Source organism: Macaca thibetana, chromosome 12, assembly GCF_024542745.1.
Source record: "Macaca thibetana thibetana isolate TM-01 chromosome 12, ASM2454274v1, whole genome shotgun sequence".
In the NCBI taxonomy this organism is placed as follows: Eukaryota; Metazoa; Chordata; class Mammalia; order Primates; family Cercopithecidae; genus Macaca; species Macaca thibetana.
This window is the reverse complement of record NC_065589.1, coordinates 124614378-124627808: the sequence shown is the minus strand read 5'-3', so window position 1 is coordinate 124627808 and position 13431 is coordinate 124614378. Positions and strand designations below refer to the sequence as shown.

Genomic DNA, 13431 nt, shown 5'->3' with positions numbered 1-13431 from the left:
TTAAAAAAATGAGGCTTAGCCTGGGGGCAGTGGCTCATGGCTGTAATCCCAGCACTTTGGGAGACTGAGGCAGGCAGATCACTTGAGGCCAGGAGTTCGAGACCAACCTGGCCAACATGGTGAAACCCCGTCTCTACTAAAAATACAAAAGTTAACTGGGCATGGGGTGCCGCGCCTGTAGTCCCAGCTACTCGGGAGGCCGAGGCAGGTGAATCACTTGAACCCGGGAGGCAGAGGTTGCAGTGAGCTGAGATTGTGCCACTGCTCTCCAGTCTGGACGACAGAGTGACTCCGTTAAAAAAAAAAAAAAAAAAAGCGGGAGAGGGTGGGCTTAGATTGCGAATGCCATTAATTTTTTTCAACAATTTAATGTTTGAGCATTTCAGTGTGCCATTGATCGAAATAAAACAAACAGACAAACCAAAACTGGTCCACCGTCACAGATAATTTAAGACACACTGAAATGGACAACATGAAGTTCAAGAAATCAAAGAACTGAGAAACGCTACTAATGAAAAAGCAACATAGATGTGAAAATTGCAACAGATTGTCAAGAGAATAGAAGAATCAGTTCAAACAAATCAAGAAAAGGGGCAAAAACAGTGCACAGATACTTTACATAAGGATTTCCAATACCCTATCAGTGCTATCTTCCGGGAAATGAGCATGAAGCCACAGGAAGCTGCAGCGTTAGCCGATCAGCAAGGGTTAAAGACATCTCGCAATCCTGAAAGTAAGCGAGTACGCTGACCACGCTCTCTCAAGAACGCGCGGATTGGAGAGTGAGCCACTCAAGACCTCTAAAATCCACTCAAGCCCCGGGCAGCGTCCACCCACGCTAAACCTTCGCGCGCCTCTAGCAGCAATGCACGCCCAGTCCTGAGCACCAATAAGGATGCTCACGCAGGACCCGGATGGCGAGGCGGGGACCTTCGCAGCGGCGCCACTGGCAGTGGCTGCACAGTGAGAACATGCAAACGCCCGCCACCGGCAGGGTGGCCGAAAAATGGGGTGCGTTGGCGCTGCGGAGGAGTCACTGCCGTGAGGATGGCCCGGACACCGCTTCCGGCACCCGCGGGCGCAGCTCGCCAGTGGGATGCACCTGGGTCCCCTCCGGCTTCCGCAGGGTATCTGCAGGGCGACTCCCTCCAGATTCAACAAACGTCCTGCTGGGGGAGCTCTTCCTATGCAAAAGGCCCGCCCCTGTCTCCCGTGTCGTGGATTAGAGAAAGGGTCCCTGAAAGGGTCTTGGGGTGGGAGGTCACCGAATAAGGCAGGGTCTGGCGTGGGTCCCAGGCCCAGGGGTCCCGAGGCCCTGGGGCAGCTGGGTAGCCCTGCTGGCCGCCGTGTGCAGGGACTCTCTCCCTCTGCAGGTCTGGTCGGAGCTGGAAGCAGCGGGTTCTGCTGCTGCGAAGATTCCCAAGGGCTGGTTGGGGAGGGGCTGCACAACCCCGGACCCCGCGGAAGTACAGGACCCGCAAAGGCAGGGCGTCGGCTCATGGGCCACGAGCATCCCGGGGTCCCGGCTGCTGGCTTGGCTGCCCTGGTCGTCGCTGCGGTTATTTGACGTTGCTACCGCAGAGCAAGAGGCCCCGGTTCTTGAACCACACCTACACTTGATGCTCCTGCAAGTTGAGTCTGCTAGTCAGGGTCCCCGCTCCTCGTGGGCTTTTACCTGCTCTTCTCAGAGCCTGTCTCCAGCTCCGGCTGCTGTCCCTTGCTGTAGACTGCGCTTCCTGCCGCCGCCTCCTGGGAGAGCGTGGGACGTTGGGGGATAACTAGGTACTGGCATCCTCACTCCTGTCTCTGCACACAGGGCTCTGCCCACAAGCTCTGGGATTTAAATCGCACCCTCCATGTTGTGCTTATTGAGGCCCACCCTGCTTTTATTGGGACTCTCCCTGCAGTCCCCACTCCCTCCTCCCCACGAGTCTTGCCGTCATCGATTAATCCCTTCATTACTGACCAGCTGCTGCAGGCGGGCCCCGTGCCGTCCTGTATCACTTTAACGTGACCTCATTAGTCTTTGATTTCTCTGTCACTTTCTGGTACAATAAGAGACTTGTATCCAGTCTCATTTTGTACATTTTTGGCCCTAGATTTAGAATCAGCCAATTTCATTGTTAAGTGTTATCTAGAGAGTTCAGCCGTGTAAGTGCGCTCGTTGTTACGGGTTTTCATTGCTTCTGGGTCTTTTCAGTGGACGGAACTAGAAAACACGTATTTTTTAAAGAGTAAAACACAATGTGAGTTCACACTGCAATTTCCAATTCACTTTTAAGATTACAAGATTTTTACTTAAACTTCCTCGATTTTATACTATGTCATTTTTATGCTGAAAATTATGGTTCCTAATGATGGAAACATAGTAATTTAATAAAAATGTCAATACTAATATATGGCTACTGAATGCTGTTTATGATTTCTTTCCTCTTTTCTTTTCTTTTTTTTATTGTCCGTAGCATATCTCTCACTTGGAATGTATAGTCAAAACGCTGTGTTTTAAAGCCACTTTAAGTAATTGTTTCCTTTATGTGGTTACGCCAGTCACTTTATATGCAGGAAGGCTCATTCATTTGTTTACTTTAATTTTTAAAAATCACATAAAACATTTATAGTCCTCCCAAACTCTCTATTTATCCAGTTACAGTCACAGAAATCTTGCTTCTATAACTTCCCGTTCACCCTGTTTCTTTTTCCTCCCAATAGATAACCATTAAAACATTTTGGTTTGGGGTTTATCTGCCCATGGTTCCTTTTGATAATATCAATTAGTATCTATCTATCCACTGTGAACTGAATTTCCCCAAAAACTGTATTTCCCCAAAATTCATATGTTGGAGTGCTAAGCCCCAGTGTGATGGTATTAGGAGGTGGGGCCTTCAGGAGGTAATTGGGGTTAGATGAGGTCATGAGGGTGGGCCCCTCATGTTGGGATTAGTGTCCTTATAAGAAGAGAAACCAGAGAGCCTGCTTACTCTCTCTCTTCACCTGCCACAGCACAGTGAGAAGGCAGCTGTCTGCAAGCCAGGGAGAGAATCCACCGGCAGCTTGATCTTGGACTTTCAGCTTCCTGGACTGTGAGAAATAAATTCCTATTGTTTAAGTCACCCAGTGTATGGTGTTTTGTTGTGGTAGTCCCAGCTGACTAATGCTCTACCATCTAGCTACCTCTCTGTCATCTACTTCCCCATCACTTGCCTAAAAATTACCATATTATATTACTCTGTTTGCTTCTTTCCTTTATTTATTTTTCCCCGTATCAGTATACAGAGACACTTCTCATTCCTAATTACAGCTGCTCCATATTCCATTGTGTGGCTGAAGGATAGTTTATTTCATCAGTCAGTCCTGTGTACTGTTTTAAACCTTTATCGAGACTATTTTTCTTACCATTTGAGTCATTTAAATAATTTTTAAAATGAAGAACTCAAGTAAATAATAAAAATTCCTCCCACAGTTTATTTTTTTAATTTAACTTTTTTTTTTTTTTATCAGAAGTCCTTAAATGAGGCATTTTAAAAAATTCTGAGAGCCCACAGTTACGAGCGTGCAGGAGGCAACTGCAGTTGCCATCAGATGAGAATGCCCCCTGCGGGCTCTTCATGTATGACCCCAGGCCCTCTCAAGCCCCTCCCTGCTGTGTGGAGTGTTCCCTGGCCACCAGTTACATGCCCCGCAGTGCGCTGATAATCTCACATGGTGCAAATATACTGCCGAGCCAAATTAGGGTCTTTTTTTTTTTTTTTTTTTGAGTCTCACTCTGTCTCCCCAGCTGGAGTGCAGTGGCGCCATCTTGGCTCACTGCCAGCTCTGCCTCCCGGATTCATGCCATTCTCCCACAATTATTTTTAGTAGAGACGGAGTTTTACCATGTTAGCCAGGATGGTCTCGATCTCCCGACCTAGTGATCCACCTGCCTCAGCCTCCCAAAGTGCTGGGATTACAGGTGTGAGCCACTGCGCCCGGCCCAAATTAGGGTTTTGTAGAAGGCGCAGTTTTCTGAAGCAGTTAGATGTGACTTTGGTGAAATTCTCTGTGCAATAGGCACATCAGAACGGAACAATTTGGGCCAGGTACTGTGGCTTATGCCTGTAATCCCAGCACTTTGGGAGGCCGGGATGGGAGGATCACTTGAGGTCAGGAGTTTGAGACCAGCCTGGCCAACATGGCAAAACCCTATCTCTACTAAAATTACAAAAATTAGCCTGGTATGGTGGTGTGTGCCTGTTGTCTCAGCTATTCAGGAGGGTGAGGCAGGAGAATTGCTTGAACCCGGGAGATGGAGGTTGCAGTGAGCCGAGATTACGCCACTGCACTGCAGCCTGGGTGACAGAGTGAGACTCTATCTCAACTAAAAAAAAAAAAAAAGAACAATTTGAATATCAAAACCATGAGACCTGGGATAGGGTATGAGTGCACTGGACAAATTGAACATGAAGCCAGGAACACTTGGTCACACTCAATACTGTCTGCACATACTTTGTAGAAAAAATCGTATCTTGACTCCCTGTTCATTCTAAGAGTTAAAGTTAATCAACTCATGAGCTCTAACTTGGAGTTGAAAGGAAATACAGAGTAGAGGAACAAATTAAATGACATCGTGAAGAAAGAATCGGACAAAATCCAGAAGGTGGGGCATTCTACATAACAACTGGCCTGATGTCTTCACCAGGTCAATGTTATGTAGAACCCTACGTAGTAGCCCCTAGGGCCAGGGGAATGTTCCAGATCAGCACAGTCCAGTAAAATTTTCTGTGGCTACAGAAATACTCTATCATATAAGTGCTGCCAGTAAGCACTGGAAGTGTGGCTATGAGTCTGAGGAGCTGCATTTTAAATGCTATTTATTTATTATTTATTGATTATCAATGACTTTAGACGGTGGCATGTGGGAAGCGTCTACCATGTTGGGAAGTTGATTATGTATATTAAAAAGGCCTAGGCTGGGCGTGGTGGCTCAAGCCTGTAATTTCAGCACCTTGAGAGGCCAAGGCGGGTGGATTACCTGAGGTCAGGAGTTCAAGACCAGCCCGGCCAATATGGCGAAATCCCATCTCTACTAAAATACAAAAATTAGCTGGGCATGGTGGCGGACGCCTGTAATCCCAGCTACTAGGAAGGCTGAGGCAGGAGAATAATTTGAACCCGGGAGGTGGAGGTTGCAGTAAGCCGAGATCATGCCACTGCACTCCAGCCTGGGCAACAAGAGCGTGACTCTCCATCTAAAAAAAAAAAAATTGCCTGGAAGTCATAGCAACTCCATGCAATGAGTGGTTCTTGATTGGTTCTATGTTTGAACAAACCAACTATATGACATTTTGGGGACTAACTGGGGGAAATGTAAATGCGATTTGAGTATTAGATGATATTAGGGATTTTTTTTTGTTGATTCTCTTATGTATGATAATGGCTCTGTGTTTATGTAGGTAAATGTCATTTTTTTGAAATGATTCATATTGAAAAGTCATAGTAACCTGTAATTTACCTTAAAATACTTTAGCCAAAAGAAGTAAATGGAGAAAAATGTTAGCAACTATGAAATCTAGGTTCATTCTCTTTTCTGTTCTGCTTGAAGTTTTTCATAGTAAAAAGGAAGAGATCCCCAAACAGAAGTAAAGGATCATTATAATTATAAACCAGGTTTTATTGAACATAAGATGAAATGCATTCATAATTTTTTATTTTATTTTTCAAAATAAAGTCTAAATATAAGCTTTTCTCCCCACTGTTGCCTATGGATTACAGTTCCTGCTTTAAACAGATTTACCTTTAGTGGACTATTTTTTTGGTGCCAGCATCTTTGGGTAACAAGGGCCCTGTATTCCTGGGTAAAGTGCTTACAAGCTTTGCAGCAAAGAATTCTAAAACAATTCCCTTTGAAAATGAGAGCAAAAACATTCCTTTTGAAAGCAGAGCCAAGGCCGAAGATGTAAATTTGAGCGTTTCATATTTCACTGCAGACGGGCCGTGCTGGCCCATTTCCCCGGTGACTCACTCGTGCCATCTCCCTTCATAGATGCCGGATTCTACTGTGTCACAAACAAGGGCTCCTGGACTTCCTGTCTCTCAGATGGCGATAACCCTGGTCTCCCAGGAGACAGTAAGGATTAAATGAACTGGTGTTGTCAACCCCACAGCAGCCTCAGGCTGGGTCCTGAGTAGCCACTGATGGAGGTGTGTCCATTGCAGAGAGATGCTGGGTGTATCACACCTCCAGAGCTTCCTTTGGCTCTCAGGTTCACTGTGCAGGCCCTTTGAAAACAAAAGCCACCGGAGGAATTTCCAAGAGGAGATTAACTGGGGTGAACAGGTCTGGACAGCCGGGTTGGTGGGTAAGGTGGTGGGCAGTACAACTGTAAGAACCCACTTGGTCTGAGCACGGAGAAGGGAATAGAGTATGCGAAGACATTATTTTGTTGGGTAAATCCTTTAACTTCCAAGCGATATTGCAGTTCCCTGGGTCGGCTGTATTTTGTGCAAAGAAATGAGCCAAGCTTTATCCTCCTCAATGCTCCCAACCTCTGCTGAAGGCCATAGCCTTGAAAGAACCTACACCTAGAAGCTGTTTTAAAACGCAGTGACCATGTTTATTCAGATGACTCACCATTTCTTTTCATCTCCAGCCCAGACTCCTCCTCTGAGCTTTAAACCTCAGTGTACAGCTGCTTACACAGGAACTAACATGAATTTCGCAAAGGCGCCTCCAGTCTGGCCCACTATCCAACACAAAATGCAAGGCTTGAGGCCTCCTTAAATGAAAGGTATCATTTTCCATGCAGAAGCCTAAGGCATTCTTTTTTATTTGAAATTGAGTTCCCCTCTTGTTACCCAGGCTGGAGTGCAATGGCGCAATCTCGGCTCACTGCCACCTCCTCCCGGGTTCAAGCGATTCTCCTGCCTCAGCCTCCTAAGCAGCTGGGATTACAGGCATGCACCACCACGCCTGGCTAATGTTTGTATTTTTAGTAGAGACGGGGTTGCTCCATGTTGGTCAAGCTGGTCTTGAACTCCTGATCTCAGGTGATCCGCTCGCCTCGGCCTCCCAAAGTGCTGGGATTACAGGTGTGAGCCACCGGATCTGGCTGCCTAAGGCATTCTGATCCCCTTCTTCCTTCTCTTCCCTCCCAGAGCCAATCTTAACTAAATCTGGTCAGTTTCTCCTCTACTGCCAGAATGCATACACTCTTGTTCCATTTTCACCCTCGCCATCTTCCAAACACTTGGCTCTTCATATATCACCCCTCTACTTAACATTTCTTCAACAGCTGTCCATTGCTGTTGGGATATTTAACAGGGCCAAAACCTTATGTGATCTGATCCTTGCCCACCTCTCCTGCCTTATCTTGTCTCATTCTCTGCTCTGACTCTAGTTCAATAGTGGAAAATGGACTTGGCCAGAAAGGGGATTATTTAGCACCAGCCTGTGGGACACAGACTTCAGTAGAAGAGAAAGTTTGTTCTGGTTTCTTATCACAAATCTACCACCTGAAAAGCAGAGGGACCCCACTAATATCACTGGGTTTTGACAACCTGAGCTGGCTCCTTTAGCTGCCAGTTACCTCCCTTTTCTGGTTTGCAAAGCTCCTGCCTGTATGTGCGGTTGGTGCCTTAGGGTGGATGTGTGGGTTGACCCAGGCGAGAGTGTGACCTGGTTTGAAGCCTACTGGCTTTCCATGGTTCCTTGAACCTGGATAGCAGTTGCATGGCATGGTAGATCAATCTTTAAACCCTGGCTCTTCCATTTAGTAGTTCTACAACCTTGGGCAGGATTGGAACCTCTCTGACTCTCAGTTTCTTCATCTATAAAAGAGACACAATCTTACGTGTTCTGCCTGCCCCCAACGGATTTCTCTGGGGCTCAAATAACTCATTCAGCCATCATGTGTGGTGATCACACAGGTTACTGTTCAAACTGGGCCAGTTTTGAGACTGCCAGGGTATGCACTTCATAATCACACAGAAAGTCACCCTCTGTAGGGAGAGTCCTCCTCTGTAGGGAGCACCATCTTCCTCTACACCTTGGCCTTTGCTTATAGGTCATCACCTGGGTGGAGGTGAGCAGGGTTGCCATGCATCCCGAAGATGATGTCAAATGTGCTTGTAAAGGAATACGTGCTTTTGGTCCTCACGGAGATTATTTCAACTCCTCAGATAATCCAAGATGAACAGTGAATTGGTTTTTAGAAGCTACTGAATTACACACTTTAGTACTGCTGAGATGGAACAGTCCCCCCCCTCCCTTTTAGGGGCCTACCAACCCGCAGGCATGGAAATAAGGAAAATCCTAAAGTTCCTTTAAGAGAAATTACAGGCATCTAGGTAGACCCAGAGGTAACTGAGTAACTTGTTAAACAACAATAGCAGCTTCAGAATAATAGCCAAGGGACTTAAAGCTCCAGAGATATTTGTTTTCCCCATAGAAACTAAAGATAATGTCTTAACATATGTCCCAGAGTTGCCTTTCAGAACCTTGGACCCCCCTGAGGACTCCCACTGAATGGACCAGCTGGCATAGAGACTGCAGATGAGGGAGAAATAAACTATGGTTCAACTATTGTCCTTTGTTCTAAGTTTCTTCGTGAGGGTCTTCGAGAAAGTCACTCTCCCTAGCAAGTTAACATTTTTCTACTGACTCCCTAGTTTTTTTTTTTTTTTTTTTTTTTTTTTAATTTACTTTAAGTTCTGGGATACATGTGCAGAGTGTGCAGGTTTGTTACACAGGTATACATGTGCCATGGTGGTTTGCTGCACCCATCAACCCATCATCTAGGTTTTAAGCCCCACATGCATTAGGTATTTGTCCTAATGCTCTCCCTCCACTTGCCCCCCAACAGGCCCCGGTGTGTGTGATGTTCCCCTTGTTTTTATAGTAGCACGTGTCTTTATAGTAGAATGATTTATAATCCTTTGGGTATTGCTGCTGATCCGCTAATTTGTAAACAAAGCTTCTCTTACTTAACTAATTGCAAATCAGATCTTTGAATCCACCCATGACCTGTGAGCCCCCATTCAAGATGTCCCATCCTTTTAAGCTGGCACCAATGTGTAACCTCTGTGTATTCGTTTAGGATCTTGCCTGTAGCTTCTGTTTTCCTGAAACTTACCCCTGCCTTTAAAAACCCTGGCCTGCGAGCCATCCGGGAGGCCGATCTTGAGCAGTTAGCTGCCTGGTATCTCTTCGCGGTAAGCACCCTCCTTGCTACCACGGCAGAAAGCTTGGGGTGGGTATCTGGTTTTATTGTGCAGAGAGAGTGACCCCCAGTTTGGTTCTATAACACTGCCACTGTGTCTGGCAGATTAGAAATATTAGTTCTTTGAAGGGAAGCCTTGAAAGGGGGCGAGATGGGGTAAGAAACTTCCAGTAGAAACCAGAAAACCTGCTACACAAGTTCTAAAAGAGTTCTTTTTTAAAATTTTTTAATTTTTTAATTTTTATTTATTATTATTATTAGACTTTAAGTTGTAGGGTACATGTGCATAACATGCAGGTTTGTTACATATGTATACTTGTGCCATGTTGGTGTGCTGTACCCATCAACTCGTCAGCACCCATCAACTGGTCATTTACATCAGGTATAACTCCCAATGCCATCCCTCCCCCCTCCCCCCTCCCCATGATAGGCCCCGGTGTGTGATGTTCCCCTTCCCGAGTCCAAGTGATCTCATTGTTCAGTTCCCACCTATGAGTGAGAACATGCGGTGTTTGCTCTCCACTTCTTTCTGCCTTTGTCCTTCAGTTTTCCTCGGTTTCTTTTCTTGTCTTTGTCTCTCTCCCTGGTCTCATCTTCTGTCGTAATAACTTCAGGTGCAGGGCGGTTTGTCATGCCTCCTGCAGTGGGACAGCAGGAAACGACTTGGTGGGACCCCCCCCTCCATCTGAGGGTGAACCATTCACCACCGTGGCTCTGTGACCAGGCTGCATAGAGTGAGTTGAGTGAGGCACTCTCCCGGGGACAAACATTTTAAAGGCACCAAAAATAGTCAGTGGTCAATATTTTAACGCGACATGAAAAAAATAGTTAATGAGAAATTTCCATGGTGAGCAAAATATCAAAAATGTAAATAAGGACAGGATCAGTGCCAGTGATATTGCAACCTGAGGGAAAAGGAAAAATCTGTAATATCAATTCTGTTTTCACTTAGGATTTTGATATTTTGTTTATCATGGCATTTTGGGGGAATTAAATCCGCCACAAGGGCGCTGTAGAGCTGAGCCTCCGTGGGAACTGCCATCCCACAAGGGTACGATGTGCTTCCACAAAAGGGCTGGGCCCAAGAAAGACCCATCCATTGCAAGCTACAAGGTGCAGGGGTAGAGGCGGCCCAGATGGAATTCCCATGGGGCCGCGGAGGGGAGAAGGCTGACCCTGAGGATGAGGGCCAGACAGGAGGGTGGGCACGGCCCCTCTTCCAGGCAGGAGCGCTGCTGGACGCCCGTGTGGGGTCCCCGGGACTCGTTCAGGGCCGCGTGGGACGAAAGGCTGCAGCCCACGCGTGAAGATACTGGGGCGTCCCTTTGCGCACGTGGACAGTGGTGGTCTCCAGGCGCTCCGGTCGTGGCCCCTTCCGAAGTACCTGCCAAGCCCCCTGTGGCTCCGGGCATCTAGAGAGCCACGGCCCAGAAGGAGCCTACCGTTGGGGAGCGTGGGCCTGGGGAGACACAACCGTAGCCCCCTCTGGGGGTAGAGACCAGAGCTATCCTCTAGCACCCGCACCCGCGCCCTCAGCAACTACACCCTGCGCGGGCACGTCCGCAGGGCTGAGACTAGGGTCTCTTCTCCCAGGCCTTTCCCTCTGGAGCCCTCTGGGGTAGGGGGATCAGAGTTCTCAGGACCAAGCAGCTGCTGTGGTTTCCACTGGGGCCTGCTCTCCTTGTACCCCTCCCTCTGCCTCCCACCTAAGCCTGTTCCCTAAGGCTGCCCCTGCGGGGCCCTGTTGTCCAGCCCCGCTCTGTGCTGAAGGGGGCTCAGGCAGCCCCTGTCATGTTTGTGGCCCTACCCAACACTCTGCCCTGGAGGGTCTTCAGAACCCCTTTGTTGGCGCAGAGGAGCCCATGCTTACCTCCCCTCACCCAGGATCCCCTTGTCCCGGGAGGGCCACCCCACAGACCACTCACTCTTATTCCTCCCCCCAGATGCCCACACATGGAGGCCCAGGAGAGTCCCAGACCATTCCGGCCATGCCATGGAGCACAGTGCTGCTGTGCCCACTTGGGTGGAGGGGTTTTACTTGGGAGGTGATCCCAAAGGAAGTGGGAGAGAGGAAACGGGGCAGTAGGCAACAGGAAAGGAGGCAAGAACAATATAAGGTAGGACTTCGAGGTCACCACTGTGGGCAATGGGGACACTTCCAAGGATTGTTCCCTGAAAGGCAAGGTGCCTTCTACCAGGTCGCATCCACCACTGTTTGGGGTGGGCCCCAGGAGGCATCAAGGACTTGGGGAAGGTGCACAGACTCACAGCTGCTCCTGCTCATTCCTTAGGTCTCAGAGCCTCCTCCACCTGGCGGAGACCTGGAGTGCCCGCTCAGCACTTGGAGCTTCCTCATCCTGGGTTGTTACCACACCTGAGCACCTGTGGACAGGATCACAGGTCTTCCCTCTCCTTCCTCTTGTCTCCACCATAGTTCATGGTCTGGCACACAGACTGGCCCACACCAGGCCTGCAGTAACTGCTTTTCAGATGAAAGTGTTAACTCACAGAGGACAAACACTTCTGTTCTCTTTTGCCAACTCTTATTAGTCAGTAGTGGCTACTTTGAGGAATGTGTTAGGTGAGATTCTGAGGCCGGATTCAGCCTCGGCAGAGAAGAGTGTCTCTTATGGAGGGCTGTGGTGGTGGCAGAACTCATGTCCCCACTGACATTTCTGAAAGTTAGACTTTCTGTAAAAGGAGGCAGTTTTGTGGACACTAGAATATCTTAGGATTTGTCTAAGGAATCAGTGCAGTCTAGTGAACATGCTTGGACATGTTCGGACATGGTAGGTTTTTGTGACAAAGGGAAGAAGCCCCTTACCATGGTGATTGCCTATGAGATTCTAGAAACCCTGCTGGGTATTTGACATGTTTTCTCATTTAATCTCCATAGCATCCCCAGAAGTTCATGTTATTTCCGTTTTTCTTGATGACTAAGTTGAGACTCAGAGATGTTGAGTTAAGATGTTACCCAAGATCACATAGTTATGAAGCCGATCACAGCACTACTCCTTGTAGGCAAACCTCTGCAAGCACAAGCATGAGACCAGTCAGCAGTCTGGGGAGCGTACGTGGAGGGTTTACTCTATCGCACCCAATGACGTAACATGGGCAGAGAGACCCAAACACTGCAAGTGCTCAGAGAAAAGGTAATTCAGGCTGAGCTGGTGATCAGAGAAGGCTTCCTGGAGGAAGCAGAGCATGAGGAGAGCCTAGAAAGGAGAAGAATGGTTGGCATTTGGGTAGCAAGAAAGTAGGGGATGGACATATTGGGAGGGGCACAGCCCTGGTCAGAGGGTGATAGACCTGGGAATCAGACTGGCATGTAGCTGACCAGTGTGGATGGCCTGCAGGTTGGTGGAGTAGCTGAGCCTCAAAGCACAGATGGTTGGGGACCTGCGGAACTGGATTTGGTAGCAAGACAGAGCTGGAGCAGGCATGGAGGCAGTGTGGCGGCTGCAGGGTTTAGAGGCATCCATCAGGGAGTACCACCTGCAGATATGGGATGAAAGGACAGGAACCTCAGCAAGGGCTCTTGTGAAGGGTGTGGTGGGCTGGGATGTGTTTTCACCCTCACATACCTGCCTACCTTCCTGAGCCCTCCTACGTAAGGGAGCTGTGACCTTGCACAGGCCAGGTGAACTCCTCTAAAGGCTGATGCTTCCTGAACTGCAAGGGTGGAAGTTACTTTTAGCTCCCTGCATTCATTGTTAACTGAGAAGGATGCTAACCAGGGCTGCTATTGACATCAGATGATAGTCAATAAATCCCATGAGGGAGCCTGAACTGTGGCCAGCAGGGGAAGTCACCAGCCTGTGGGGGCTCCACGGTGAGCCCAACCTACCACTTTAATTTCGTACTTCTGTAGAGTGATTTCTTGAAGCCTTCTTAAGTGACTGCCTAAGCCCCTAGTCACAGAAGGTGTTTCAGCTGCCAGTGGCCAAAATCCCAACTTGAGCAGCTTTTCCGGAGCAGGGAATTGATTTGCCTGGGTGTTATGCTCAGTTTCCTCGTTCCCATGTCCATTCTGTGTGAGCCTCTTGGCTCTGTTTTCTTCTATCCATGCTGGGAGCCACCCTCAGGCTGGAAGCATGTGTCAATATTGGTGTCTATGCCTTGCCATGTCCAGAAGAAGAGAAGCCACTCCATCCATTCCATCCATCCATCCATCCATCCATCCATCCATCCATCCATCCATATACTCACCTATCCATCCATCCTCTCTCCTATCCAT

General features: G+C 48.1%; 1 protein-coding gene across 1 annotated transcript; it reads left to right on the top strand.

Annotated features, from left to right (window-relative positions):
- Positions 1–929: 929 nt before the first annotated feature.
- On the top strand, positions 930–2395 carry LOC126933071 (uncharacterized). The gene has a single exon (XM_050752577.1). It carries the CDS (start codon positions 1097–1099, stop codon positions 1565–1567), a length of 471 nt encoding a protein of 156 aa, XP_050608534.1. The 5' UTR covers positions 930–1096; the 3' UTR covers positions 1568–2395.
- The last annotated feature ends 11036 nt before the right edge of the window (positions 2396–13431 follow it).